This window comes from Plecotus auritus, assembly GCF_963455305.1.
Source record: "Plecotus auritus genome assembly, chromosome: 9".
NCBI lineage: Eukaryota > Metazoa > Chordata > Mammalia > Chiroptera > Vespertilionidae > Plecotus > Plecotus auritus.
In genome coordinates, this window is record NC_137783.1 from 19,198,568 (window position 1) to 19,225,906 (window position 27,339).

The 27,339-nt window shown below is 39.0% G+C and overlaps 1 protein-coding gene and 1 pseudogene across 9 annotated transcripts in view; one reads left to right on the forward strand and one right to left on the reverse strand.

Annotated features, from left to right (window-relative positions):
* The window catches only part of BTRC (beta-transducin repeat containing E3 ubiquitin protein ligase), a 249,341-nt gene that overhangs the window by 44,987 nt on the left and 177,015 nt on the right, over nt 1-27,339 (reverse strand). For 7 of the 8 annotated variants that reach the window (XM_080642266.1, XM_080642265.1, XM_080642268.1 and 4 more), the window contains one exon: nt 17,460-17,549. In XM_080642266.1, coding sequence (XP_080498392.1) covers nt 17,460-17,549 — 90 coding nt within the window. Of the gene's footprint in view, nt 1-17,459; nt 17,550-21,118; nt 21,276-27,339 lie in introns of those variants that run through there. The other variant, XM_080642270.1, reaches the window with a different exon arrangement.
* LOC308234484 (spermidine synthase-like) lies at nt 21,733-22,867 on the forward strand (annotated as a pseudogene). Its single transcript has one exon. The product of its transcript is annotated as a spermidine synthase-like (transcript).

A 27,339-nucleotide genomic window follows, 5' to 3' on the forward strand; every position in this document is an offset into this window, starting at 1 on the left:
ACCAGTGCATGAATTTCGTGCACTAGGCCTCTAGTATTCATATAATGAAATATTGCACGAGATGAGAATTAAAAAGTCACAACTATATACAACAATATGACTCTTAAAAACATTGCGTTGAGTGAAATAAGTCAAACAGTAAATAATGTATGATTCCACTTATATGAGGTTCAAAACAGGCAAAACTAATTAATGTATGATGTCAGAAGTGAGGATAATGGTTACCATCCTTGGGAGGGGAGTGACAAAGAGGGCAGGAGTAGGCTTTTGGAACCTTCTTTTACTTTCCTTCTTTCATTCTTTTAAAAAGAATCTTGGTGGTGATTACATAGGTGTGTTCACTTTGTGAAAGTTCAGAGTCAAATTCATGGTCTCCCGAATAACTATTAGGAGATGATTATATTCATAGAAAGAGAAAGAAGGGTGAATAAAGTTCTGTTTGGTAACAGAGAGTCCTAACCCTTATTTTCCAATATAAAAGAAAGAGGAAGTTCTAATAAAAAAGATTTAAATTTCTACCAGGGAACAGCATTAGCCTCTGTCTTCAATTGCGACCCTACGGCCACATACAGACAATTGTTCCCATATGCCACTGCTCTGAACAAGGTTAGAGCTCCCTCTAGCACTTTTAACTAAGGAAACACCACAGGCCCTTATAGAGCTGACACATTTTGGTGCTGCCCATGGTTAAATGCAATATGGCTATTTTTATTTTTAATTTGCTTTAATTGTTGCTATGATATGAATAATTAATAGGCTGCCTAAGCCAGTTTTATAAAGTTCACAATACAGAAAACCAGGAGAAAAACATCTACTTAGACAGGAGGCTTAAAAATGGTTGTAACTGCTATAATATTAGAGAATTTGGAATATTTATTCATGATTTGTGGCAACATTATGTCTCACCAACAAAGAAACATGCTACCAAGCGCTTCCTACAAAAAAATTCTTCAGGTCTTCATCTATTTTTCTCTACATGGCTTCATAACAATTGTACCTATAGTACTGGATAAGAACAAAGTAGGTCACTGTTAAGAGAATCTTGCTCTTTGGTGGAAGAGAAGAGAAAGTTTTGGCTTTAAACACTTAACCTAGTTCCATCCATTCTAAACAAATATTTATTAACATTAAGTAACCGCCTGGAAAACAGAGACCTATTCAAATTGAAGCCTGTATTCTTTTCCCATGCTGGTAAACTTCCCCTTCTCCACTGACACCATAACCATTTGAAATTATATCAATGCTTCCACTCAGCAATGTCTATTTCATATTTGGGGATAGCCAGAAAGTATAAGGTAGACATTATGTTGTAATCCTATGCAATCCAGGCAGAATTTGAGCAGGCTCTAAAAGTTCAATGGTTGTAAATAAAACCATCTGGGAATGCAGTCAGAAATAAAATGGGCTTCGTTTCTTACTCTTCCCCACCCTGAAAGAAACACTGCTTTTGAAGACTCTTGTTAAAATTAGTACAAATATAAAATTAGCTATAATTAATAAGTTCCTTGAATCAAGGAGAGAGAATGAGAGAATGAAAAACAAGAGAATGTAGAGTCACCTTAAAAGTTCATTTTAGTGAAAACTATTACGTTACTCACTATTCTGCATTCTAATTTTAAAAAATAATTTTTTGAGTTATAATATGAAACAAACGTTTCCTATCAGCCTGTTTTTAGTATATAGATCCCTCAAAAAGTGTGACCATAATTAAAGAAAACTTGAGCAGTTTCTAAGGGAAATTTTTACCATTGCTTTTTTTAGCATTCTAAATGGAGATTAATACAAATCAGTACAATATCCTCTCCTCTCTCATTCTCTGGTTACACACAATCATCCCTTTGCCACAGAGAGAAGTACACCATGGCTTGGCCTGTGAGGCTCAGTGGTAGAGCGTCGACCCAAGAGGTACATGCACCAAGAGGTCACCGGTTCAATTCCCAGTCAGGCACATGCCCAGGTTGCTGGCTCAATCCTGGTGGGGGCCATGCAGGTGGCAGCCGATAGATATTTCTCTCTCACTGATGTTTCTATATCTCTCCCTTTCTATCTCTCTAAAAATCAATAAAAGAAAACATTAAAAAAAAAAAAAAGAAGTACACCATGAACATTAGTCCTGGATCTTTCCTGCACATACAACAAAATCATGATGCCTAGTTACCACTTAGATTGGTTTTGCATCATGTCTGCTGGTCACATTAACACAGCCACATTCATTCCAAGGGCAGCTCAAACTAGGAGTAAAATATTGTCTGAAAACAGTTATTCATTAACCTACTGAGAGCCTCAATCATGAATTGTATTTTTCCTAAGACAGGATTCACTACTGCTCCTCTTTCAATTCACCTAGTATCTGTTGGGAGCCGTATATCATGAACTAGAACAAGAATGACAGATCTAAATTAGTATGACAGAAAAGCTCTTTGATGCTACCTCTTGGTTTCTCCACTTCACTCTCTTCTGTGGCATCCAAAGGCTTCAGAACCCTGGCATTAATTAAGCAACAGTTTTATTACACACAATCAAAGCCTGAAAAGAAAAACTTAACAGACAGAAGAAGAGAGTGAAAGGTTCAATTAACTGTTTTACTTTTTTGTGGTTGCTAATTGAGGTATTCTTAATTTTTATCACCTCACATGGAATGTTGCAAAGGAAAATACTATAAGTGCAAGAGGAGACAATAAGCCTAAAATATATTACTGTATCGTGATTTTATATAACCAATTTGCATACTTCTGTATTTTCCAAATCCTGGCTACATGTTAATAAATTGTTAACATATAATAGGCACCATAGAGAACTTTTTTAGATACCCCCCCCTTTGCTACATCTACACTAATTTCTATACACTAAAATTTACAAAATACAGTGGTTGAAAGCACAGGCCCTGGGGCCAGTCTGCGTTCAAATTCAAGCTCTGCAATATACCTTGGGCAAGTTGCTTGATCTGAGTCCTATTTTATTAGTATTAATTGACAATCAACAGCAACCTAAATACCTAACTCAAAAAATCCTATATAATAAAAGGCTAATATGCAAATCAACCAAATGGCGAAATGACCAGTTGCTATGGTGCACACTGACCGCCAGGGGGCAGACGTTCAATGCAGGAGCTGCCCCCTGGTGTCAGTGCACTCCCACAGGGGGAGCGCCACTCAGCCAGAAGCTGAGCTCACCACTGGCGAGCATAGCGGCAGTGGCAGGAGCCTCTCCTGCCTCTGAGGCAGCGCTAAGGATGTCCGACTGCTGGCTTAGGCCTGCTTTGTGGGGAGCGGACCTAAGCCAGCAATGGACCTAAGCCAGCAGTTGGACATCCCCCAAGGGCTCCCATATTGCGAGAGGGCACAGGCCAGGCCGAAGGACCCCGCCAAGTGCACGAATTTCGTGCACTGGGCCTCTAGTAGTTATATAAAGCTCTCGCTTAGTATGTACCCTTATTGCATGTTGTCATGTTATAATGTTGAGATAGTGACTCCAATAGAGTACCAGGCTACATGTATTCAAGTTTACATTACTCAGTAACCAAACCTTTGAAAAACATCCCATATCCAAAAAAATGTATCACTGCAAGTAAAAGGTACTGTGTGATCTGGATACATGTAATGTCTACACTTGCTCCTTATTATTTATAACAAAACTAGAGGCCCGGTGCACAAAATTCGTGCACAGGGGGTATGTCCCTCAGCCCTGCCTGCACCCTCTCCAACTGGGATTCCTTGAGGGATGTCCGACTGCCCTAGGGATCGGGCCTAAACGGGCAGTCAGACATCCCTCTCACTGTTCAGGACTGCTGGCTCCCAATTGCTTGCCTGCCTGCCTTCCTGACTGTCCCTAACTGCTTCTGCCTGCCAGCCTGATCACCCCCTAACCACTCCCCTGACAGCCTGATTGATGCCTAACTGTTCCCCTGCCAGCCTGTTTGCCCCTAACTGCCCCCCCCTGCAGGCCTGGTCACCCCTAACTGCCCTCCCCTGCAGGCCTGGCCCCCCCCAACTGCTCTCCCCTGCAGGCCTGGGTCCCTCCCAACTGCCCTTCCCTGCAGGCCTGGGTCCGCACCCAACTACCCTTCCCTGCAGGCCTGGTCCCCCACAACTGCTCTCCCCTGCAGGCCTGGGTCCCCCCCAACTGCCCTTCCCTGCAGGCCTGGGTCCCCCCCAACTGCCCTCCCCTGCAGGCCTGGTCCCCCCCAACTGCTCTCCCCTACAGGCCTGGATCCCCCCCCCCCAACTGCCCTTCCCTGCAGGCCCGGTCGCCCCCAACTTCCCTCCTCTGCCGGCATGGTCACCCCTAACTGTCCTCCCCTGAAGGTTTGATCTCCCCCAACTGCCCTCCCTTGCAGGCCTGGTCCCTCCCAACTGCCCTCCCCTGCTGGCCATCTTATGGTGGCCATCTTGTGTCCACATGGGGGCAGCCATCTTGTGTGTTGGAGTGATGGTCAATTTGCATATTACTCTTTTATTAGATAGGATATTAAAAAAGCTATAATTCTTGGATTTAATTTCAGAACCTTTAAGTATTACCCATAGAAAAAGCTAAAGAAAACTCTTTAACCTATCAATTTTAAAGTCTAAAATGATACTATATTAATCCTACCAAAATTATGTACATACACAAACATATATATCAGGATTCAAGGAAACCGATTTTCTTTTTAAGTTCCCTAATTAAACTGTCAGGTTTGTAAGTATGCCAATCACAAGAATAAGAGAAACTAGCCCAGCTAGTATGGCTCAGTGGTTGAGCATCGACCCATGAACCAGGAGGTTGGGGTTCAATTCCTGGTCAGAGCACATGCTCAGGTTGTGGGCTCAATCCCCAGTAGGGGGCGTGCAGGAGGTAGCCCATCAGTGATTCTCTCTCACCATTGATGTTTCTCTTTCTCCATCTCCCTGAAATATATATACATATATTTCAAAGAAAGAATAAGAGAAAATATACAAACTGAAAGTGAACCTCACACATAGATGTAAATAAAGCCACTCTTTAGGTTGCCCATTTATCCACAAGTGGCATATTCATCTTATTTACAGTATTATACCCCCTGCCATGATATTCCATTACAGAGTCACGCTACACACTCCATAGTTAACACTGTAGGAACCATCTCTTTTTAAACACGGATTTTTTTTCTCTGTTTCCCTTTGGCTTGCTCCCAGGTTTAAAAACAACAACTTTATAATTAAATTTCTAATGCTATTAGATATTGATAAGAAAATGTGGGTTAAGTTAAAGAAGTGATGTCTGAAATATAAAACATAATTAAATTTATATTTAATCTTTTAGAAAGATTTCAACATTACTGTTTATCATGGTCTTAGTGCTCCATGTGAGCAAGTGCTCCTTACATATTTTTACAAGCCTGAACATGAAGTTTATGTTAACCTTAAATATCAAAAACTTCTATTCTTCCCATTAGAGAATATCCAGGGAAATTTTTACACACACACACACACACACACACACACACACACAATCTAATATTCATTTTTGTTTTCATTTGCTTTTGATGAACCTAATTCTTCTTAACTACTCACTCCTGTCCCAAGCCTCCTCTCTCCTATCTGAAACAGGATCTCAAGGTCCAAGTATTAACTCTCATAATGTTTTCACAATCACTAAACTATCTAGAAACATGCACTAAATTATGAAAATATTTACTGAAGTTCAATCAGAGCCTGGGCTTTGAAGCCTTAAGGGATATTTTTTAAACTGACAAAATTAATGACTAAGCTTAACCAGGAAAAGTAAATTTTTTATTGTAAAAGGACTGCCAATGTATGCTTACATTGTAAATCCTAACTCAAACAGTAGGATGAGATCTGTATTCCATAACAACTTATAAAACAACTGGAGGCCTGGTGCACGAAAATTGTGCACTGGCGCGCGCGGGGGGGCGGGGTTGTCCCTCAGCCTGGCCTGCACCCTCTCGCAGTCCGAGAGCCCGCGGGGAGTGGGCCTAAGCCATCAGTGGGACAACCTTAGTGCTGCTGCGGAGGCGAAAGAGGCTTCCGCCACCACCGCTGTGCTCACCAGCTGTGAGCCTGGCTGATGGTCAGTGCATGTCATAGCAACCAGTCGTTCTGCCTTTCAGTTGATTTGCATATTAGCCTTTTATTATATAGAATTACTAAGGTCTGAATCACCACTTCGAACAGTATCGGCACTCACATCATTCCACTCATTTTACATGTAGACCAATGGAACACAGAGCCATGAAACCATCTCGGACCCTTTAAGGCAGGGGTGGGGAACCTTATTTGGACATTTATAACATGATTCGAGGGCTCTATAAAATTATCAACTTAAAAATTAGTCTGCTATGTTTGGTCAAACATTTAATTAACTCACCCCTAATGCTTTGGTAAGGCCAGACCAAATTATTTCTCACAGAATGCACCCTTACACCCTTATTTAAAGTTCTTATGTATGGAACCAATTGAATTTCGGAGGCCTTTATAATCCTTTCTAAGTGCCCTTCCCTCCCACCCCCACCCCAATTTTTAGTTTGTAAATATATTCCTATATAAGGAATTGAAAAATGTCCATTTTTGTGTGTATGTTTCTTCAGGGGCTTTTAACTCCCCCCACCCCCCCAGTTTTGTACTACTATAAAGTTTGTACTGTACAAAGTTTGAGGTATAGAGAGAATACGTTAATATTTATTGCCTCTCTGTTTAGGCACTATAGTGCTAGCTATGTGGTATATTTCAATCCTTACATAAACCTGATAAGATGGATATTACCCTTATTTTACAGATAAGGCCCACAAGCTGGATGTTCCTCACGCCTGCTTTAAGGCCTCTGTTATAACGTAGGTGATTATTACTGAGTAACTCTTTAAAGTAGAATCATTTGAGTAGGTAACCCAAAATAGAGATAATTAAGTTTTCTGAATATAGTACTTGGCTCAGTTCAGTCAGAACAAGATATTTAATAAGCAGTAGAAGGAGGGAGGGCAAAAGGCTGGAGGGATAGAAATAATATTTGTTAGACATCAATAATGCTATAGAGATCAAATGGAGAAAAGCTATAGGTGCTTCTTAGTGTGAGACCTGGCATAATGGTAGGAGAGATACACAGGACCTCCAAATACTATCTGAAAGGCAACTGGGTACAGTAGAGCAAAGGACTCTGAAGTCAGACAGATTTGAGTTCAAAACATGACTCTACAACTTAAGAGATATGAAAACTTGGAAAAAGGTTTAACTTCTCTAAGCTTCAGGTTCCTTATCTGTAAAATAATGGTAATATCCATCTTATCAGGTTTATGTAAGGACTGAAATATACCACATAGCCTAAACACAGAGGCAATAAATATTAACGTATTCTCTCTATACGTCAAACTTTGAGTAGTACAAAACTGAAAAAAACAACAAACAGATAAAAGCCCTTGAAGAAACACACACACAAAAATGGACATTTTCCAATTCTATATAGGAATATATTTCCAAACTAAAAATTGGGGTGGGGGGATGGGAGGGAAGGGCACTTAGAAAGGATTATAATGGACTCCAAAATTCAATTGGTTCTATACATAAGAACTTTAAATAAGGATGTAAGGGTGCATTCCAAAGGCTAGACTAATAAAAATTTCTCTAAAGTGAACCCTATTGATGAGGTTAGGGATTAGAATTTAAAATGACTTGGTAACTCTAGCTCTGTCAGGAAATAAAAAAAGAAGTTTCTTGGTCATTCAGCCAGTTAGACATTTCTGTAATTACTAGTATAAACCAAAAGATGCCCTCAAAAAAAGTGATGTATTTTTTAAAAATATATATATATTTTTATTGAGTTCAGAGAGGAAGGAAGAGGGGGAGAGAGAGAGAGATAGAAACATCAATGATGAGAGAGAATCATTGACTGGCTGACACTTGCACGCCCCCTACGGGGATCGAGCCCACAACCCAGGCATATGCCCTTGACAGGAATCAAACCTACGACCCTTCAGTCCGCAGGCTGATGCCCTATCCACTAAGCCAAGTCGGCTAGGGCAAAAGTGATGTCTTTTAACACTGATCTTAAGAAGCAAATCTTACCAAAAAAGAACTCTACAACAAGAACAAATATTGGGAAGATCACTAAATCAAATGGAATTCCAGAATCATAGGAAAAAAGGAAAAATACAATTTAATTTTTTGTAGAAACCTGGTATAGAGTAGAATAGTAATTTGAATACATAGCTCATTTAAATTCAATAGTCATTTGAATTCATGCCTTATAAGCTGAGTCATGACACAAGAATACAATTTAACATATATGGATCCTGAGCTCATGGGTACTAAAAAGTTCAAAAGAAGAGCTCGGGTTTCACAAGCTTTGTAAGTGATCTATTTATACCATATAACTAAGAACATATTTATTCATGGAGCACTTATAAGCCCAGGCTGCTGAGACTGTCAAACTAGGAGAGAGGAGAATGAAAAGTCACAAAAATCCATAAAACTCTAAGAATAAAAATCTCTCTTACAGATACCATGCAAAATTCTAACAAGTGGCCTTTAAAACATTAATGTGCACAGTAACACCATTTTCTTAAAGAATGGGGGTGGAAATTCCTAGACTATTTAGTATTAAATCACTGATCCTAAAATACTGATACATATCAGTCTAAATAAATATTTGCAGTAAAAGCTCACTATCAGTAAAAAAAAAAAAAATGTTTCTGACAGAATTCTGAAAGCTATACTAAAGATTGTGTGTGTGTGTGTGTGTGTGTGAGAGAGAGAGAGATGGGTCCTAGGGGGAAGTAAAGTGCTTTTGTTCTGAGTTTTGCATAGAGGTATAATATCAGGGACTTACATTCTGTAAATACAGTATTTTAGGGCTACAAAAATAGAATCACCTTTGTTTTATTTATATTATAAAAAAATCTTATTAACTATAATGAGAAAAGATCATCTTACACTTAACCTGCGTATGGATAACTGATTTTTATTTATTAACTAGAGGCCCGATGCACAAAATTCGTGAAAGAGTAAGTCTTCCTTCCCCCCAATGCTGGCACTGGCTCCTCTCTGGCACCTGGGACCTGGGCTTCCCTCCAGCCCCGGCTTCGTCTGGAAGGACGTCTGGAATGACATCCGGTCTAATTAGCATATTACCCTTTTATTATTATAGATACTTTAAATAAATGCTTAAGTCGATTAACAGTTAATATCAAGAAAACAAATTTACTTGTATATCTTTGGAAGATACCTGGATTCATTTACTAGCTTATTAGTTGCTTTTACAGGAAGCCAATAAGCTTAAGGTATAAAGACTAAAATACCTCAAATCATGATGGCCTTATATACTTTCCCAAAGTTACAGCTTGCTAAAGAAGGCCCAGAAAACTGATATGGTAGAGAAAATTTGGCTCATTAATGTCTTCAATAGCCTTCTGCCATATTTTCCAATATTATAGGGATGATTAACAAGGTTACAATTTTAGTATAACTGAGTGTTAAATGGATGAATCAGTCTTTAGTCGTAGTTACTGCACAGATTTTCCCTCTCTTCCTCCTATAAACACCATTCATTGATATTCAATTCTCAATTACATAAATTAAAATAACACAGCCCCTAATATTGAGGTCAACAGCATATGGGGGGGAGGTTCCCCCAACCCCGAAAATTTCTTAATAAACAGTATTAGGAAAGGAACACAATTTAAATATGCTGTAGCTTACTTGCCTGGATTTTGTTCCTCTTTTAAGCAACTCAAAACGTGACAGGAGTTGCTCCAAACCAGAAAACCCTTATGCTACTTGCAACTAAATTGGAGGGGTGGGTGGTGGTAGGCTGACAAGGCAGACCTTTTAAATTTTTTTTTTGGTTACACAATTTTTAAAAAATATATATATTTTATTGATGTTTTACAGAGAGGATGGGAGAGGGAGAGAGAGTTAGAAACATCGATGAGAGAGAAACATCCATCAGCTGCCCCCTGCACACCTCCTACTGGGATGTGCCCACAACCAAGGTACGTGCCCTTGACCAGAATCGAACCTGGGACCCTTCAGTCCACAGGCCGATGCTCTATCCACTGAGCCAAACTGGTTAGGCTACCCAATTTTTTAAAAAAATTCCCAAGTTAAAACCCAGAGTGGAATGCCAAAAAAGTGTGCTAGTAATCAAAATCCTAACTGACCCATGATGGAATTATAGTCTAAAGATCATCAACCATATTTGTGACACTACTTTGGGAAGCAGGCAGTATTTTTTAGCCTGTGAACCAACTCTAGAGTGGAAACACAATGCCTGGAGACTGCAAGGAAAGTGTGATGTTAAAACCCACAGATTTTCCCTCTTTTTCAGGAATTGTGCCTGGCATTGTGCAGCTGTGGTGCTGCCTTCATCACTCCCTCCATTTCCAGTCTTGCTAATTAAAAGGTTGATCACAGAACAATGCTCTTCTCATTAATTTCAGTGTTCTGATTGGGCAGAATCCTTGCTTACCCCACCTGATCTTTTCATACAGCTGAAGTTAATGTGACAGGAGCCCGAAGATGGATTATCTGCTGCCATATTGCCCATCGCCTCCAATCAGGAGCTATCTGTGTAAACTGATTGTTCTAATTTGCTCTCATTATTTTTACAATATCAGGAGAAAATAACGCACACAGCTCACTGTCAAAGCCATGAAAATCAGCCATTAGTTAAACCCAGACACTGAGTGGCTTTATTAGAGGTACTGCAGTTTATTGATGCAGCTCTCGTCAAACAAGGCAGCATTTGCTTCAGAAGGAAATGTTTATACTGAAAGTAAATATTCATTGTAATAATACCCACAGCAATATGCTATTTTGAAGAATCCTGTTCTTATTTCAAAAGCTTGGTTCTGACATAAATTAACAACAATGAAGAGTTGGGTTGGCATAAGAAAGTAGATAACATTTAATGCACTCAGTTGCATGAAAACCTGCTCCCCACATCCTAGAATTCATAAAGAAATTCTGTTCTGTGACAACAAATGCCAATCAATCAATTAATAATGGAAGTTCTATTTTCTACACACAACAATAAATATTTTTACCCCCCCCAAAAATTTACAACTTAGGAATCAAAATTATTTCTGTGATAATCATACAGGTATGGTTTTAAACAAAAAACTGTATTCTCATACAATGTAGTGTTCAACAAGAAAAAGTACTAATCCTAGTATCATATACATTCACAATATATTTCAGAAGTGGAAAATAAGCAGTGTGTAAAGCCAGCTAAATGAACAAGATGGGTTTTAAAACTCTTCAGTAAGAGACGATTTCTTAAAGCAGAAGACAGAATTCTCCAGAAAGGTTTGATATTCAATGAGATAATTATCTTTAAAAAATGTGTCTTGGGCACAAAGAAACTATATTTTCCTGTTATAAAGAAAATGCTAAACTCTAGAAGAAAATAGATTTAAACTTCATATTTCAAGGCTTGCTTGGCTATGAACATTTTGTAAAAATGTTACCTAACTGCTGCCTGAACAGCATTTTGGAAGGCTGGAGGAGGGTAAAATAAAAGAAACAGATGCCTTTTAAATATAGGAATTTAATCCACACGCTCCCCTCCTTTAGTATTAGAAGGAAACATGGCTTCCTCCAGTTTTCTTTCTACACTAAGATTCGTAGGTAATGTGAAGGCAAGAGTATGCCCTTCTTGCTGCTCCCCTTTTAATGGCCACTTTTCTTTTTTCTAAGAAACATGTGCCATGCTTTCTCCTTAAAATTCCTGCACTAAAAGACTGCACCATACTGCACTCTGCAAAACGTGCTGATGGCGCCAATTACAAGCCCCCAGCCGAACGCTCCAGCCCCCACCATTCGGGCAGATTTATGCGGACTCTTGCCGACGTTATTACAAGTCAGAGTTTATTGGGAAATTGTTACATTATGCGGAGTGTCTAACAAATTGCTTATGCTGCTATAATTGGATTACAACAGCCGCTTGCTCCCACCGGTAAGATTAGGCAAGTAGGACTCCTGCCGATCTCTGAGCGTTAGCAGTAATTTTATTTGCCTTGCCTCTCTCTTTCCTAACAACATGCCTCTCTCCCTGCCAGCTGTCTGCTGAAAAGGCACAGGCTTGTTCCTTGGCCCTAACAATGCAATTACAGCCCTGCAGATCGCACTGTTTGTGCATTAAGTACAGAGCCAAAACGAGGCGAATTGATCGTTTGACTTTTGGAGAAGCCATGTGATCTCTCCGTGTGGGTGATCTGACATGCATCAGCAGGCAATATTGCAGTCAATTCTTGAGGAAGAACTTTCTTCCTTCACACCTCTCTCTCCTAACCTTCCCTTTTTCACTGAGGAAAACTCTGACTGGGCTAATCTCATGCTAATCTAGATCAATCCACAAAGACAAACTCAATCTTATTAGCTCCCTGGCTAGAAAGAAATGTGAATAGGTTCTAGCATCTTGAAGCATCTCAGTCAGATATATCAGTGGTTCCCAATAGTTGAACCACTGCTGCTATCTTAAAAAAAGGTTCATAAAGAGTTCAAGGAGGAAAAAAGTTTACAGAAACACTATAATGAAAAAAAAAAAAACTACAGAAAGTTTTAGATTTTGGCAAATAAAACTGCCTTGGAAAGGCTTTGTTATAAGCTCTGTCTTATAGTCAAGGGGCCATCAGGAAATCAGCACTGAAACCCTGTCCTGCCTTTCTCTGAAGATCTGCTCTGCTGAAAGATGCTGGTGGCCAACGTGCAGAATCAATGAAGCTGACTTCAGGCTTAAAAACAGTCAGACTGATCTCCACTCAGCACAAAGTTTTAAACATATTTTGTCAACCACTTTCAGTTTCTTGTTTCTTTCTCTTGTATGTTTAACAATAAATGCAGGTAGCAAGGAGACTATGCAAGCAGATACTCTGACTCTCAGGCATAATTCACGAAGACTCTCACTGGGGTCTGGACTTTAAAAAAAAAACGAACACTCTTGAAATGGTAGAAAGTGATTTTGAATTTTACCAATTTTAATATAGACCATGATTCCTGTTTAAACTTTCCTCTCCAGTGGCATATTCCTAAAGGGTTCATAAAGCTGATTACACAACAAATGTGCAGTCAATCTGCTGATCCCTTTTGGTGCCCTTTGTATTCCTAAGTATCACACACATCCAGAAGTTTATGTATACTTGTATCCTTAATCTGACAAACACACAAACTCTTGTTTGTAACAATGGCCCTTGATTCTGTTATTACTTCAAAAGTGAACTTGGAAAAGTCACTCTACTAGTATTTCTCAGAACCTCTCTGTAACCACCCACACCATTAACACTCAATTAAATTCATAAGAACATTTGAATAAGAAATATTACTTCTAAACTTTATACCTGCTTTAGGAATAAGCCAAATGTGTAACACATTACACTTCAGAGTTTTTCCAACCACATTGGCCTCAATGATATGGTTACATTTAAATATATTCTCTAAAAACTAATTGTTAGACCCAACAGAGGAACCTGTGTGAAGAATGGACCATCTAATGTACTACTTGTAGAACAGTATATTAAAGAAACCTGTTAACACGTAGTTTAAAACTCAAAAGAAACTCTGAACAGCTGAAATGCCTTATAAATAGCACAGACCCAGAGGAAGTGCAAACGTCTGCATTGTGAATTGTAGATCTTAATTACCGACAATGGCTGGTACAGCAAGTAGCACGGAAAAAAAGTGAAACAGTTGCACTGTTCATGGTTGGCAATAATTCTTCAGGAAAATATTTACTATCAATCAGTTATGAGAAAAGGGACTCTGTGCTCGTAAAACAGCACGTTGCTTCTCATACCAGGACCATTTTGCTTCAGCATAATCTGAATTTAAACAGCTTGTTTCCTGCAGATATAATTTTGGAAATAAATAAAACAAGTCTTCTATCAAAATCTGGAGTAAGTGGAAAGGAACATCACATTTTTCTGTCTCAGTCAGTTACAAACAGATTATTAGTCTCAAGAAAAAACAATAACAACAAACAACAACAACTATAATACAGAACACATCTACAAAGGACTACTGGAGTGGTTTATTTTCTAAACACAGAGGCAGTACTTCTTCCTACCTGGACAGAAATCTAGGTAGATATGTTCAAACAACTCAATTTTAACTGTGTATGTGTGTATAAGGGTAAATTAGGGAAATACCTGAAATCAAACTTTTCAGTAATATTTTTTAAAAGTTCAATTAAAAGATAACAAAGGATTAGTGCTCTTCATTTTTCCAGTTAGTTTTCTTTATCAATTAAAAAGCATCATGAAGGTTGACAATTAGGTACAATGTAATTATTGATTTTAAACACTAAATTGGCAGTCAATAATGACTGTCCATTTAAAGGTACAATAAATACAAAGCTCATCATGTTCCAATCACAAATCTCATAAAATACAGGGTTATAATTATTAAGAAGGCTTTGGAAGAAAATAAGACATTTCAGTGCCTCCAAATATTACATGGATTAAGTTATACTGATAAAATGACCCCTCCTCCATTTTTATTTTTAAACTAGAGGCCCGATGCACGAAATTTGTGCAAGAGTAGGCCTTCCTTCCCCCGGCTGCCGGCACTGGCTTCCCTTTGGCACCTGGGCCCCGGGTTTCCCTGTGGCTGCTGGCAGGCACCTGGGACCTGAGTTTCTCTCGCAGCCCTGGCTTTGTACAGAAGGTTGTCCAGAAGGACGTCTGGTCTAATTAGCATATTACGCTTTTATTATTATAGATCTCTTTTAGGCATCATTCTTCAAGTTAGAAATTCAGAAGATTATTATTAACCTAGGGTGACTGTAGTTTGTCTTACAAATTTGTGGGGGCATTTTGTATTCTAAATAGGGCCAATGGGTCTTTTTCCATAGACTTATTGTAAAACACTTATTGTAAGGTATTTCCAGCAATGAAGAGTCATATACAATGCACTATAAGGGGTCCGAACATAACAACATTGCTATTTTTATGGGAATAACTGGTAGTAAAGTTTTCTCTAAAGCTCATATAAACAGTTTTCAATAGTAAGGTTTTAGATTTTAATTACCATCTCCACCTAAATCAAAGTCACTCCTACCAGAATTGAATGCTTTGAACTAGAGCCCAAAATGGTTGGTATCACTGTATTATAGTTGCTCTCACATGGAGATGGCTGGACATTCAAGGCCACTTTGGAGTACAATCTGAATCAACAGACACTTGTACCAACTTAAAAACCATGCAGCTATATCAAGTGTAGCAGATGAAACTGTTCAGTTAAAGGCTAAAGGTGAAGAACAGGAAAAGGGACAAGCTTGCAGACCTACAAAAATAGTACCAAGTCATTATTTTTCAAAGGTCAAGCAATAAATGAGGCCAGCAGGAATAGTACAGAATCATGATATACTATAACATGTAAATGAAAAAGGGAAAATTCTTCCCCTATTCCCATGTTGTTGGTACCTCACTGAAGGCTGTTGCAAAAAGAATAGAATTCAGCTACATGTTTTTATTTGCCATTGATCAATAGTTTATTTAGCTCAATTCTGAAGAAATGAACCAGAAGACAGCCCATGGGCCAATAAAAGGAATGATAAGCCTTAGCTGGTTTGGCTCAGTGGATAGAGCGTCAGCCTGCGGACTGAAAGGTCCTGGGTTCGATTCCGGTCAAGGGCACATGCCTAGGTTGTGGGCTCGATCTCCAGTGTGGGGTGTGCAGGAGGCAGCCAATCAATGATTCTCTCTCATCACTGATGTTTCTATCTCTCCCTTCCTCTCTCTGAAATATATATATATGAACCAGAAAGTTAGGTGGGTTCCAATAGAAAATGATAAAATCATTATTCAATTAGGGTATTTAAGGAATCCATGAAAGGATATAGATGTCAGAATAACGTTAAAATAAGCAAGAATGGGATGAGAGGGTCACCATCTGGGAGCAAAGGAAACAGACTGATGAGCAGCAATGAGCAAACTTAATTCCTCACCCAAGAGCATAGAAGAAATTATGTCATTGTGCCAGATGCCAGAAGATTTCTAGCCATGCACCACTTAAGTAGAGAGTGGGAGAGAAAAAACACATACACCACATCATACAGACCCACAACAAAATAACTACATAGTTTTAGAGATCCTGGTTTACAAAGTATGGAGAAAACAAAAAGGACAGATGTTCTCTTGGCCAGCTCTCAATGAAACTCATTAAAATTGTCACCTTGTCCTTGGATCGGTGCTCATGTTAAGATTTTACCTTGGTTAGCCAGAAGTTACCCACTTGTGATAAAACTGAGAGCAGTGTGGACAAAAAGGAGATAGATTATTTTTAAAGGCCCAAATAATTGGTCCCCCATCTCAATGTACAAATGCTAGGTATAAAATAGGGTCAATTAGCACTTGCTGGCTGTTACTAAGTGACTAAAACATGAAATATATAAATATAATTTATAATATTCATATTTTACAGTAAGTCATTAAGACATTCTAGTTTAAGAGACACTTAAATGACTATCTTTTTTAACTATAGTTTTAAATAAATTCTGACATTTCTTATATGGATCATTTCCATTGATTATATTTTCTATTATATATTTTCAGTTGACAAAATACTGCATGTTTTAAGAAATAAAATAAAAATAATAAAAAATATTGCTGTCATTTGATTTTTGTAGCAAAGGATGATACCAGCCCTAGCTCTAATAATAACAGTAAGTAATTAAGAGCCTAATTATATAATACAATAGATTAAACTTAAAGTAGTTAAAATTGGGAATGTTGTAACAGTGACAAAACAGTTATTGAAGGCAGTAAGTTTGCAGATATGCAAAGTAAAAGTCTAGAAACAAAGCCCATACTGGAATTTTACTTATTCTTGGAATAATCAAAATGGAAGATATCTAAATTTAGGTCAAAGCTCCTTATAATTAAAGATACTTAGAAAATTTGAGTCATAGTTATATGATTATTAGATTGTAAAATCTCTAATATGTAAGATTATTTTTTTGTATCTAGTCTACAGATATGGCACACATTTATACATAAGAGGTAGCTCATATGCATGATTTAAAATACTTGTCCATGCAGATCAAGATCACCAAAAGGAATATTTCTACCATTAAGCCACTTAATAAATAACAATAATGATATAATAATTGGATTTTCTATAGCATATTTCACAATCCTTGCAATGGTGTACATTATTCTTAATTACACTTAGAAGCCATGAACAAACATAAAAATAATTTGTATATTTTCTTACATAAAACTTTACTTTTTGTTACAATCCATAGCTAGTGTTAAGCAACAAATATGATTTAGACTCAAGTGTGACCAGAATACATAATCAAAAAATTCTGTTGCAATTAAAGAGCTGGAGATTCCAACTTGTAATCTAATTTGGATAAAATGATGCTTGCTATATTCTTTTTAAAATATACTAGTAAAATCCTGTAATAAGCTTTATAGCAATAATGAGTGAAGACCTCTATAGATAATGCATTGTTATGAAGTAGTATAATATATATTGAGTGATATTACTTACTTTGGCCACACAATTTTCAGTCTTCATAGCAGTGCTTGCTAGACATACTGTTTCTTGGTTTAAGCAGAGTCTGGCACAGCTGTTATAAGTCTGTAAAGAGAGGTGTGGGTTTTTTTGAAACAGGTTTAAATATTAAAATATTATCATATACAGTTTTTAAATTCTGCCCTATTTCTCAAAATCAATACACAAATAGATCCTATATGTAAATTCCAGATTTATGAGTACTGAGGGACAAGGAAGACAGGGGACCCAGGAGAGCCATTGATGTCCCCAAAAACAAGTATGTGAGCAGCAGTGGTTCACTATATGTATGGAAGGTAAGGGTGTTAGTTATTGAAAAATGGGCAAAGGACTTGTGAATAGATATTTCTCCAAAGAAGATATACAAATGGCCAACAAGCACATGAAAAGATAGATGGTCAACATCACTAATAATTATGGCAATGCAAAGCAAAACTATAATAAGATACCACTTCACACCCATTAGGATAAATATTAGTAAAACAACAACAACCAAAACAAAAACCCACAGAAAACAAGAGTGGGCAAGGATGTGGAGAAATTGGAACCATTATGCACTCACTGTTAATGGAAATGTAAAATGGTACAGCCACTGTGGAAAACAGTATGGTGTTAAACAATTAAAAATAGAATTACCATATGATCCAAAAATACCACTTTTGGGTATATACCCCAAAGAATTAAAATAATCCTGAAGATACTAGTATACTGTATCTGTATGTAGTGCTCACAACAGGATTATTCACAATAGCTAAAATGTGGAAGCAGCCCCATTGAACATTGATAGGTTACACCTTAACCATTAAGGCAGGGGTCCTCAAACTTTTTAAACAGGGGGCCAGTTCACTGTCCCTCAGACCGTTGGAGGGCCGGACTATAGTTTAAAAAAAAAAACTATGAACAAATTCCTATGTGCACTGCGGGCCTGGGACAAGTCGGCTGCTAAGCAGGACAGGCAGCGGCACCCAGCAGGCCGGATAAATGTCCTCGGCGGGCCGCATGTGGCCCGCGGGCCGTAGTTTGAGGACGCCTGCATTAAGGGATAACGAAAATGTGGTATATATACCCAATGAAATACTATTAAGCCTTAAAAAGGAAGGGAAATTATGACACATCCTATATAATAAAAGGGTTATATGCAAATAGACCGAATGGCAGAACAACCGAACAACCAATCAAAGCGTAATATGCTAATGATATGCTAAGGCTGCTCAACCGCTCACTATGACGTGCACTGACCACCAGGGGGAAGATGGCTGGTGAGCGCTGCCGCCAGCCTCTCCCGATCAGGACTGATTGGGCGCAAGCCCACAGCAGGCACAGTGGGGCTGGGATGAGCAGGAGGGCAGGTAGGAGCTGCAGGTGAAACTGCGGGTTTCGGCCAGATCCCTGCAGGCCACCCAGAGGGACCCCACCCATACATGAATTCGTGTACCGGGCCTCTAGTACTATATAACATGGATGAATCTTGAGGACATTATGCCGAGTGAAACAAGTCCATTACAAAAATATAAATACTATATAGTTCCACTTAGAGATTTAGAGTAGTCAAAATCATAAGAGACAGAAGTAGAATAGTGGTTGCCAGGACGTGGGAGAAGAGGGAAATGGGGACTTATTGTTTAACAGGTACAGAGTTTCAATATTACAAGGTGAAAAGAGTTATGGTGATGGGTGGTGGTGATGGTTACACACAATGTGAATGTATTTAATTCCACTGAACTGAATGAACATTTTAAAATGACTAACATGGTAAATGTTATGCTACATGTATTTTACCACAATTAAAAAGAAAACTGGTTGTACTTTATAGTAAGCAAACATTATTAACAACTGGCCAATATATTAATAAAAATATTTCCCCCCCTTTTTTTTATTTTGTCACTGATGGCACAAATCACGGTCCTCAAATTTTAGCATGCATCCGAATAATCTGGTGATGATTGTTAAAGCACAGATTACTTGGCCCCATCCCCAGAGCTTCTGAAAATTTGCATTATTAACAAGTTCCCAGTTGATGTTAATGCTTCTAGTCTAGGAACACTCAGAACTACTGGTATAAATGTGTGTGTTGAAATTAAAGAGAAAAATCTGGAGATTGATTTCTTATGTGAATGTCTTACATAACTACAGAATATTTATCAAAACTAAGGAATTAATGAGGTACAATATAAAAAACTTGAGTTTTCCTACTTTTCCCACTAATGCTCCTTTTCTGTTTGGAGTCCAACCCAAGATTCCACATTGCATTCAGTTGTTGTATTTCCTTAACCTCCTCTAATCGGTTACAATTTCTCATCTTTCATGACTCTGTCACATCTAAAGAGTACTGATTAATTAATCTATGGAACATCCCTCAGTTAAGGTCTCATGATCAGATTGAGGTTATACATTATTAGGAAGGAAAGCACAGAGGTGATGTGCCTGTCTCAATGTATCAAGTCAGGAGATATGTTGATGAATATTTCTAATGATGTTAGCCTTGATCACTTGCCTAAGATTGTGTCTGCCAAGATTCCCAATTGTAAGCTTATTTTTTTCTTCCTTCAGAAATTACTAAATATTGGGGGAAATACTTTGAGACTATGCAAATATTATTTTCTGCTTCAGCTTTGCTCACTAATTTTAGCATCCATTGCTAGATCTTGCACCTATGGTGATTTTTACTGTGGTGTTCTATTGGTAATTTTTAAATCTCTCCCTTTCCTTCTACATTTATTAACTGGAATTTTTCTGTAAGGAATACCTATGACTTCTTTGCCAATTTACTTACATATTTATTCATTTATTTATATCAGCAATGGTGGCATAGGTATCCTATATAATAAAGAGGTAATATGCAAATGGTTGTTACGCCATGACGTGTAACGACCTATCACCAGGAGGGCGGGGCAGCAAGTTACAAGTGGGGAAGAGCTACCGGAGGGCTGGGCAGCGAGCTACAAGCAGTGGAGAGCTACTGGAGGGTGGGGCAGCGAGCTACATGCAGCGGAGAGCTACAGCGGCGGTGGGCAGGGCAGCCAGCTGAGGCAAGTGGCAGCGAGGTACGGATTCATGCACAGGGCCACTAGTTTTAAATAATTCATTTTTGGTCAATTATCATTCTTTGGAAAGGGAATAGGTAGACAAAAATAAAATATAAAAAACAGAAAAAATATTATAAAATTGGTTTCCAGTTAAACAAGTTAAATTTTTAAAAAGGTATCTACTTAACTGTTGTATTCTTAAATTATTTAATTTGAAATTATTTCTAAACATATTTTAAAAGAATCAACTGGATCATTTGACATTAGTGTATAGGAACTCTGGTACATTTGTATTTTGGGATCAGGGTTCAGTACTTCTTTTGCAACTATTAATACCACAAACATTTACTATTCCTATACAGACAACATGTAATTTTTAAAAACTAAACTGTGTTTTAAAAAGACATTTATGCAATAATTGGTATATACTGAATAAAATAAAACTTTAAGCCAAAAAATTCTGGTTCCAACAATGGTAGAAATGTTTTGTTTAAATTAACCCTCTTGATATAATAATTATAAACCACAGAAAAATATTTTAAAATAACTACATTAAAGGCAGGAGGTTGACCTAAAGTAGGCAGAAACTGGGGGGAGGAGTGGACTGACCTTGAAAGAGAGTACCACTCTGGTGAGATCCATGTTTATGTGCTTTTCCCTAAGGGTACTACTACTCATGAGTCCACTTGGTGCAGGGAGACAAATTCAACTAGAAAATTCAACAGTCTATTGGCTTGAGATGTCAGAGGGTAGAGTTCCATAGTGGCTGGAAAATGAGAAGAGAAATCATAGAAAATAGAAAGATCCATGGATAGGGGAGCAGCATCAAAACATGCATACAAGTTCCCCTCAAATCCATGGCTAACCCCAAGCTACATACATGAGTGGGAGACTCCAAGCATTCCAATGGAAAGTAACAGCTGGAAGACTAAAAGATCTGAGCAGAGATTCTAGCTGCTGCCCATGAGGGGAGACAGAGTTTATAATTTGATTCCTACTCAGTTAGAGAGGCTTAATGAGCACCTCAAACTTTCCACTGAAAACTCAGAAAACCCCCACATTGAGACTAAAGAATAAATCTTAGGACTAAGAGATCTTCTTTAGGACTAAGGGCAAAATCAAAACACATCTATCCCGGGGCGGAGCTGGTCCCGTTGTGCTGCGGCTCCGCGCGGCCTGCAGTCCCGGGTCCGCGACCCGCGCCGCCCGCCAGCGCGCCCGCCATGGAGCCCGGCCCTGATGGCCCCGCCGCCTCCGGCCCCACTGCCATCCGCGAGGGCTGGTTCCGCGAGACGTGCAGCCTGTGGCCGGGCAGGCCCTGTCCCTGCAGGTGGAGCAGCTGCTCCACCATCAGCTCTCGCGGTACCAGGATATCCTCGTCTTCCGCAGTAAGAGCTACGGCAACGTGCTGGTATTGGACGGGGTCATCCAGTGCACGGAGCGGGACGAGTTCTCCTACCAGGAGATGATAGCCAACCTGCCGCTCTGCAGCCACCCCAACTCACGCAAGGTGCTGATCATCGGGGGTGGGGACGGGGGTGTCCTGCGGGAGGTGGTGAAGCATTCCTCGGTGGAGTCTGTGGTCCAGTGCGAGATTGACGAGGATGTCATTCAAGTCTCTAAGAAGTTCCTGCCGAGCATGGCCATTGGCTACTCTAGCTCAAAGCTGACCCTCCAAGTGGGCGACGGCTTTGAGTTCATGAAACAGAACCAGGACGCCTTCGATGTTATCATCACCGACTCCTCAGACCCCATGGGCCCTGCCGAGAGCCTCTTCAAGGAGTCCTATTCCCAGCTCATGAAGACGGCCCTGAAGGAGGACGGGATCCTCTGCTGCCAGGGCGAGTGCCAGTGGCTGCACCTGGACCTCATCAAGGACATGCAGCACTTCTGCAGGTCGCTCTTCCCCGTGGTGCGCTACACCTACTGAACCATCCCCACCTACCCCAGCGGCCAGATCGGCTTCATGCTGTGCAGCAAGAACCCGAGCACCAACTTCCAGGAGCCGGTGCAGCCGCTGACGCAGAAGCAGGTGGAACAGATGCAGCTGAGATACTACAACTCTGACGTGCACCGGGCGGCCTTCGTCCTGCCGGAGTTTGCCCGCAAGGCTCTGAATGATGTGAGCTGAGTCCAGATGCTGCTGCCGACACTGCCCTGGACCTCGGGCCAGGTGGCCCTGGACAGGACCCCTGCCGGCACCCCAATAACCAAGTGTTACAGGCCCCAGGATGCTGCCCGCCTGCCCCGCTGGCGGACTGTCTGTCTCTGTGGTGTTCCGCCTCTAAGCCTATACCAGCTGTGTACAGCCCCCTCTCTGCCCTCTGTCACCCTCACTCACCAAACACATGTATTTATAGCAAAAAACAAAACAAAAACAAAAACAAAAAAACACACACATCTGTCCCTAATGGACACAAAAATCAGACTCTATGAAGTTGCAATTACCAGCCAGAAAGTTAATCAGAGGGAGATAAAAGAATCCATAGTCTCTGCTATGTACCATTTATAATGCCCATTATATAATAAAAAAAACTTTTATATATGAGAAGCAGATAAATGAGACCCACAGTCAAGAGAAAAAGGAACAAACAGAATATGACCATGAGAGGACCTAGTTGTAGAAATCAGTACATAAAGGCTCTACAGAAGCTATAATAAATACGTTCAACAACTTAAATGAGAAATATGATTACAATGGAAATTTTGAGATGAAAATTTTCACCAGAAAAATTAAAACCTGAAATGAACCAAATAAAAATTCTATAATTGAAAAGTACATTATCTAAAATTAAAAATTTACTGGATGAGTTTAAAAGCAGACTGGAGATGGCAGAAAAAAAAGGTCTATGAAATTAAAGACTGATCAATTGAAATGATCTAAACTGAACAACAGGGAGAGAAAAAGAAAAAGACAATAAACAGAATCTCAGTCATCTATTGGGCAATTTTCAATGATCTAACAACATATATTCACTTGGAGACCCAGAAGAAAGGTGAGAAGGGGGCATAAAAAATTATAAAAATAGTGACCAAATATTTCTCTAATTTGGTGAACACCATTGGCTTATTGATCTAAGATCAGCAAACCTCAGAGATTAAAAACAAAGAAAATATAACTTAGATCCAACACAGTAAAAACTGCTGACAACCACAAAGACAAAATCTTGAAGCAGCCAAAGGAAAAAGGGGATTCTGCATACATGAAAGCATATAAATAGTGGCAGACTTTTCACCATAAACAAGGGGGGCTAGAAGATAAGGAACAACATTTTTAAAGTGCTGAAAGGAAAGAAATCTCAAACCAGGTTTCTTTTTTATAGATTTCAGAGAGGAAGGAAGAGGAAGAGAGAGAGAGAAATATCAATGATGAGAGAGAATCATTGATCGGCTGCCTCCTGCACACCCTCTACTGGGATCGAGCCCGAAACCCGGGCATGTGCCCTTGACTGGAATCGAACCTGGGACCATTCAGTCTGCAGGCCGATGCTCTATCCACTTCGCCAAACCGGCTAGAGCTCAGGTTTCTTACTATTAGAAAAAATAATTACAAATATGAAAAGGAAGAAATCTAGAATAAACTATGGTGTTAGATTAGAATTAGAGGCATTAACGTGAACTCATGGTTTTAAAAAATATAAATATACTAGTAGCCCTGCGCACGAATCCGTGCACCAGTAGCTCTCTGCGGGGCCTGGCCGCTCTGTGCCTACTGCCCAGAGGCCCATCCGCGGCCGGGAGCAGAATGCTTGCCTCGTTGCCGCGGTGATGAAGCAAGCATTCCGCCAGGACGCTTATGCTGCCCACTCTCAGTGGCTGCCCAACCCCCTTCTGCCGCCCCGGGACTAGGGGACTCCAGCGGGGCTGCGAGGACTGGGCACCACCACCTTGTGGCTATGGGCACCGTCATCTTTGTGACAGAGTGATGGTTAATTTGCATATTGCCCTTTTATTAGATAAGATGTGTAAAATAAAGTTAATGTTTCAATCTTGGCTTCTCACTAAAAAGAAACATAGTGCTCCCCCAAGCAATGGCTGAATCCAGGATTGAACAGCGAAAATACAAGATGAATCTGGAAATATTCAAGGAACAATGGAGATATGTCAGGGAAGAAGCATCAAAGCATGGAATAATCTGAGTATTAAAATAAAAGATATTAACAGATTGCAAAGTGTTATACATTTCTTAAAATACACAAATTATCCAAACTGACATAACAGAAAATTTTAATAGCACTAAATCTATTCTAAAAATTGAAATTGTTATTAAAAGTCATTCCACACAAATTTTGAAATATTTAAATTTTTTCCACCACAAGAAAACACACAAAACTACTGGCCTAAATGGTTTCACTGGCGAATTCTATCAAACATTAAGAAAGAAATAACACCAAGATCATACACAAATACTTTTAGAAAATGGAGGAGGAAGGGAAGACTTCCCAATTCAACTCTGACACCAAAATCTGAACCTCCCCCCCGCCCCCCAAAAGAAAGCTATGTACTTCTCATGAACACAGACACAAAAATTCTTATTGAAGTCAATTAATGTAATTCACCATATTAACAGAATAAAAGGGGGGAAAGCACTTGACAAAATTAAACATTCATTCATAATTTTAATAAAACCACAGCAAGGTAGAAATAAAAGGGAACTTTTACTCAAAAGGAAACTCAATCCCATTAAAGAATCTAAAAAAAATTCAACTAACATCAGAGTCAATGTCTAAGAGTGGGAACAAGGCAAAGATGTCCTCTTACCACACCTGTTCAACATTCAAATAAAGCAAGAAAAAGAAATAAAATACCTATAAGTTGGAAAAGAAATGAAATTGTCTTCATTTACATAACAGGAGACAAGGTCGACAGTCAAAAGTCAACTGTATCTATAAGCAACAAGCAGAATGAAAAATATTTACAATGGCATTGAAAAACTTTTGCTAAGTTGATTCTAAAATTTAAATATAAATGCAAAGTATCTAGAATAGCCAAAATAATAAAAAATATGGAAGACTCACACTACCCAATTTTAAGACACATTGAAGCTAAAATAGTCAAGACAGTGTTATACAGTCACAACCACTGCAGGCCTCACTCTACATAGCACCTGTCAGCAACAAGGTAACTTTTCCCCCCAAATATTTTTGATCTGCCATTGGATGAATCCACAGATGCGGAACCTGTGAATATGGAGGGCTGACTCTATTTGCTATAAGAGCAGGCACCTCTAAAAACAGAGGAACAGAGGATCCTGCCCTGGCGGTGTGGCTCAGCTGGTTGGAAAGTCATCTCATGAACTAGAGCAGTGGTCGGCAAACTCATTAGTCAACAGCAAATATCAATAGTACAACGATTGAAATTTCTTTTGAGAGCCAAATTTTTTAAACTTAAACTTCTTCTAACGCCACTTCTTCAAAATAGACTCGCCCAGGCCGTGGTATTTTGTGGAAGAGCCACACTCAAGGGGCCAAAGAGCCGCATGTGGCTCGCGAGATGCAGTTTGCCGACCATGGAACTAGAGGGTTGCAGGTTCAATTCCAGTCAAGGTTCGATCTCTACTTGGATGTTTCCTTCTCAACATCTCTCTCTCTCTCTCTCTCTCTCTTCCCCCCCCTCCCCTCCCTCCCTCCCTTCCTTCCTTCCATCTTCCCCCTACCCCTCAAATCAATGAGCACATCTTTGGGTGAGGATTTAATAAAACAAAAATAAAGGAACCTGAATTCATCCTCAATATTACCCAGGGACTTGAAGTAGGAGTAGGTCAGAGCCTCAGTGGCTGTCACCCTTTGCTCTGTATCCAACAGCAGCCTCTTTTCTAGGAGGTTCAGAAATAATATGTCTATAGACAAGTACACAGGCTTTTCAACAACGGTGCCAAAACAACTGGGTAAAAAAGCATGGGGATGTTTTCATCTTTGTTATTACAAGCAAAATGAAGTTATTGCAAAAATAAAAAGTAGAAAGCATGGGGAAAATAATGAATCCCAAATTTACTTCACAAAGTACATCAAAATTAATTTGAGATGGACCATAGACTTAAAGGTAAAAGCTAAAACTTACAAAGCTTCTAGAAGAATATATTCAGTCAGAGGGTAAGAATTGGTAGATGGACTTCATTAAAAAATTAGAAACTTATCAAAAAAACACCATGAATAAACAGGCAAGACACAGACTGTGAGAAAATATTCAGAACACATCTAGCACTCGATACAGTTTAGTTCTGCAACTCAATCAGACAGACAAACCAATTTGTTCAAATGGCAAACAACTTAAGATACATCACAAAAGAAAATATGTGAATAGCCAATAAGCACATAAAAATTATTCAACACATGCTCACTGAAAAGGCTTTATAAGAACATTCATAGCAACTTCATTTATAAAAATGGAAATTGTCCATCAAAAGAATAAAAAATAAACTGTACTATACTTATTTAATGGAAATACTATATAACAAGAGAATAAATTACTGCTATACACAGCAACAAAGATGAATCACATATATAATTAGTAAACCAGACCCCAAAAAAGTATGTTATTATTACATGAAATTCTAGAAAAGGCAAAACTAGTCTATGGCAGTGAGCTGATCATATTTGATTCATTGGGTTTGGGGAAGTTGTCTGGGAAAGAGACCAAGGAAACTTTCCTGGGTAATGAAAGTGTTCTATAGCCTGATTGGAGTAGTGGTTACATGGTGGATAGACTTATCAAAAATTAATTGACTTATGCAATTAATATTTATATAATTCACTGTATGAAAATTTTATTTCAATAAAAATATAAAAGTAATCAGTTAACGTATTAGGGGAATAATACCAGAGGTTTAT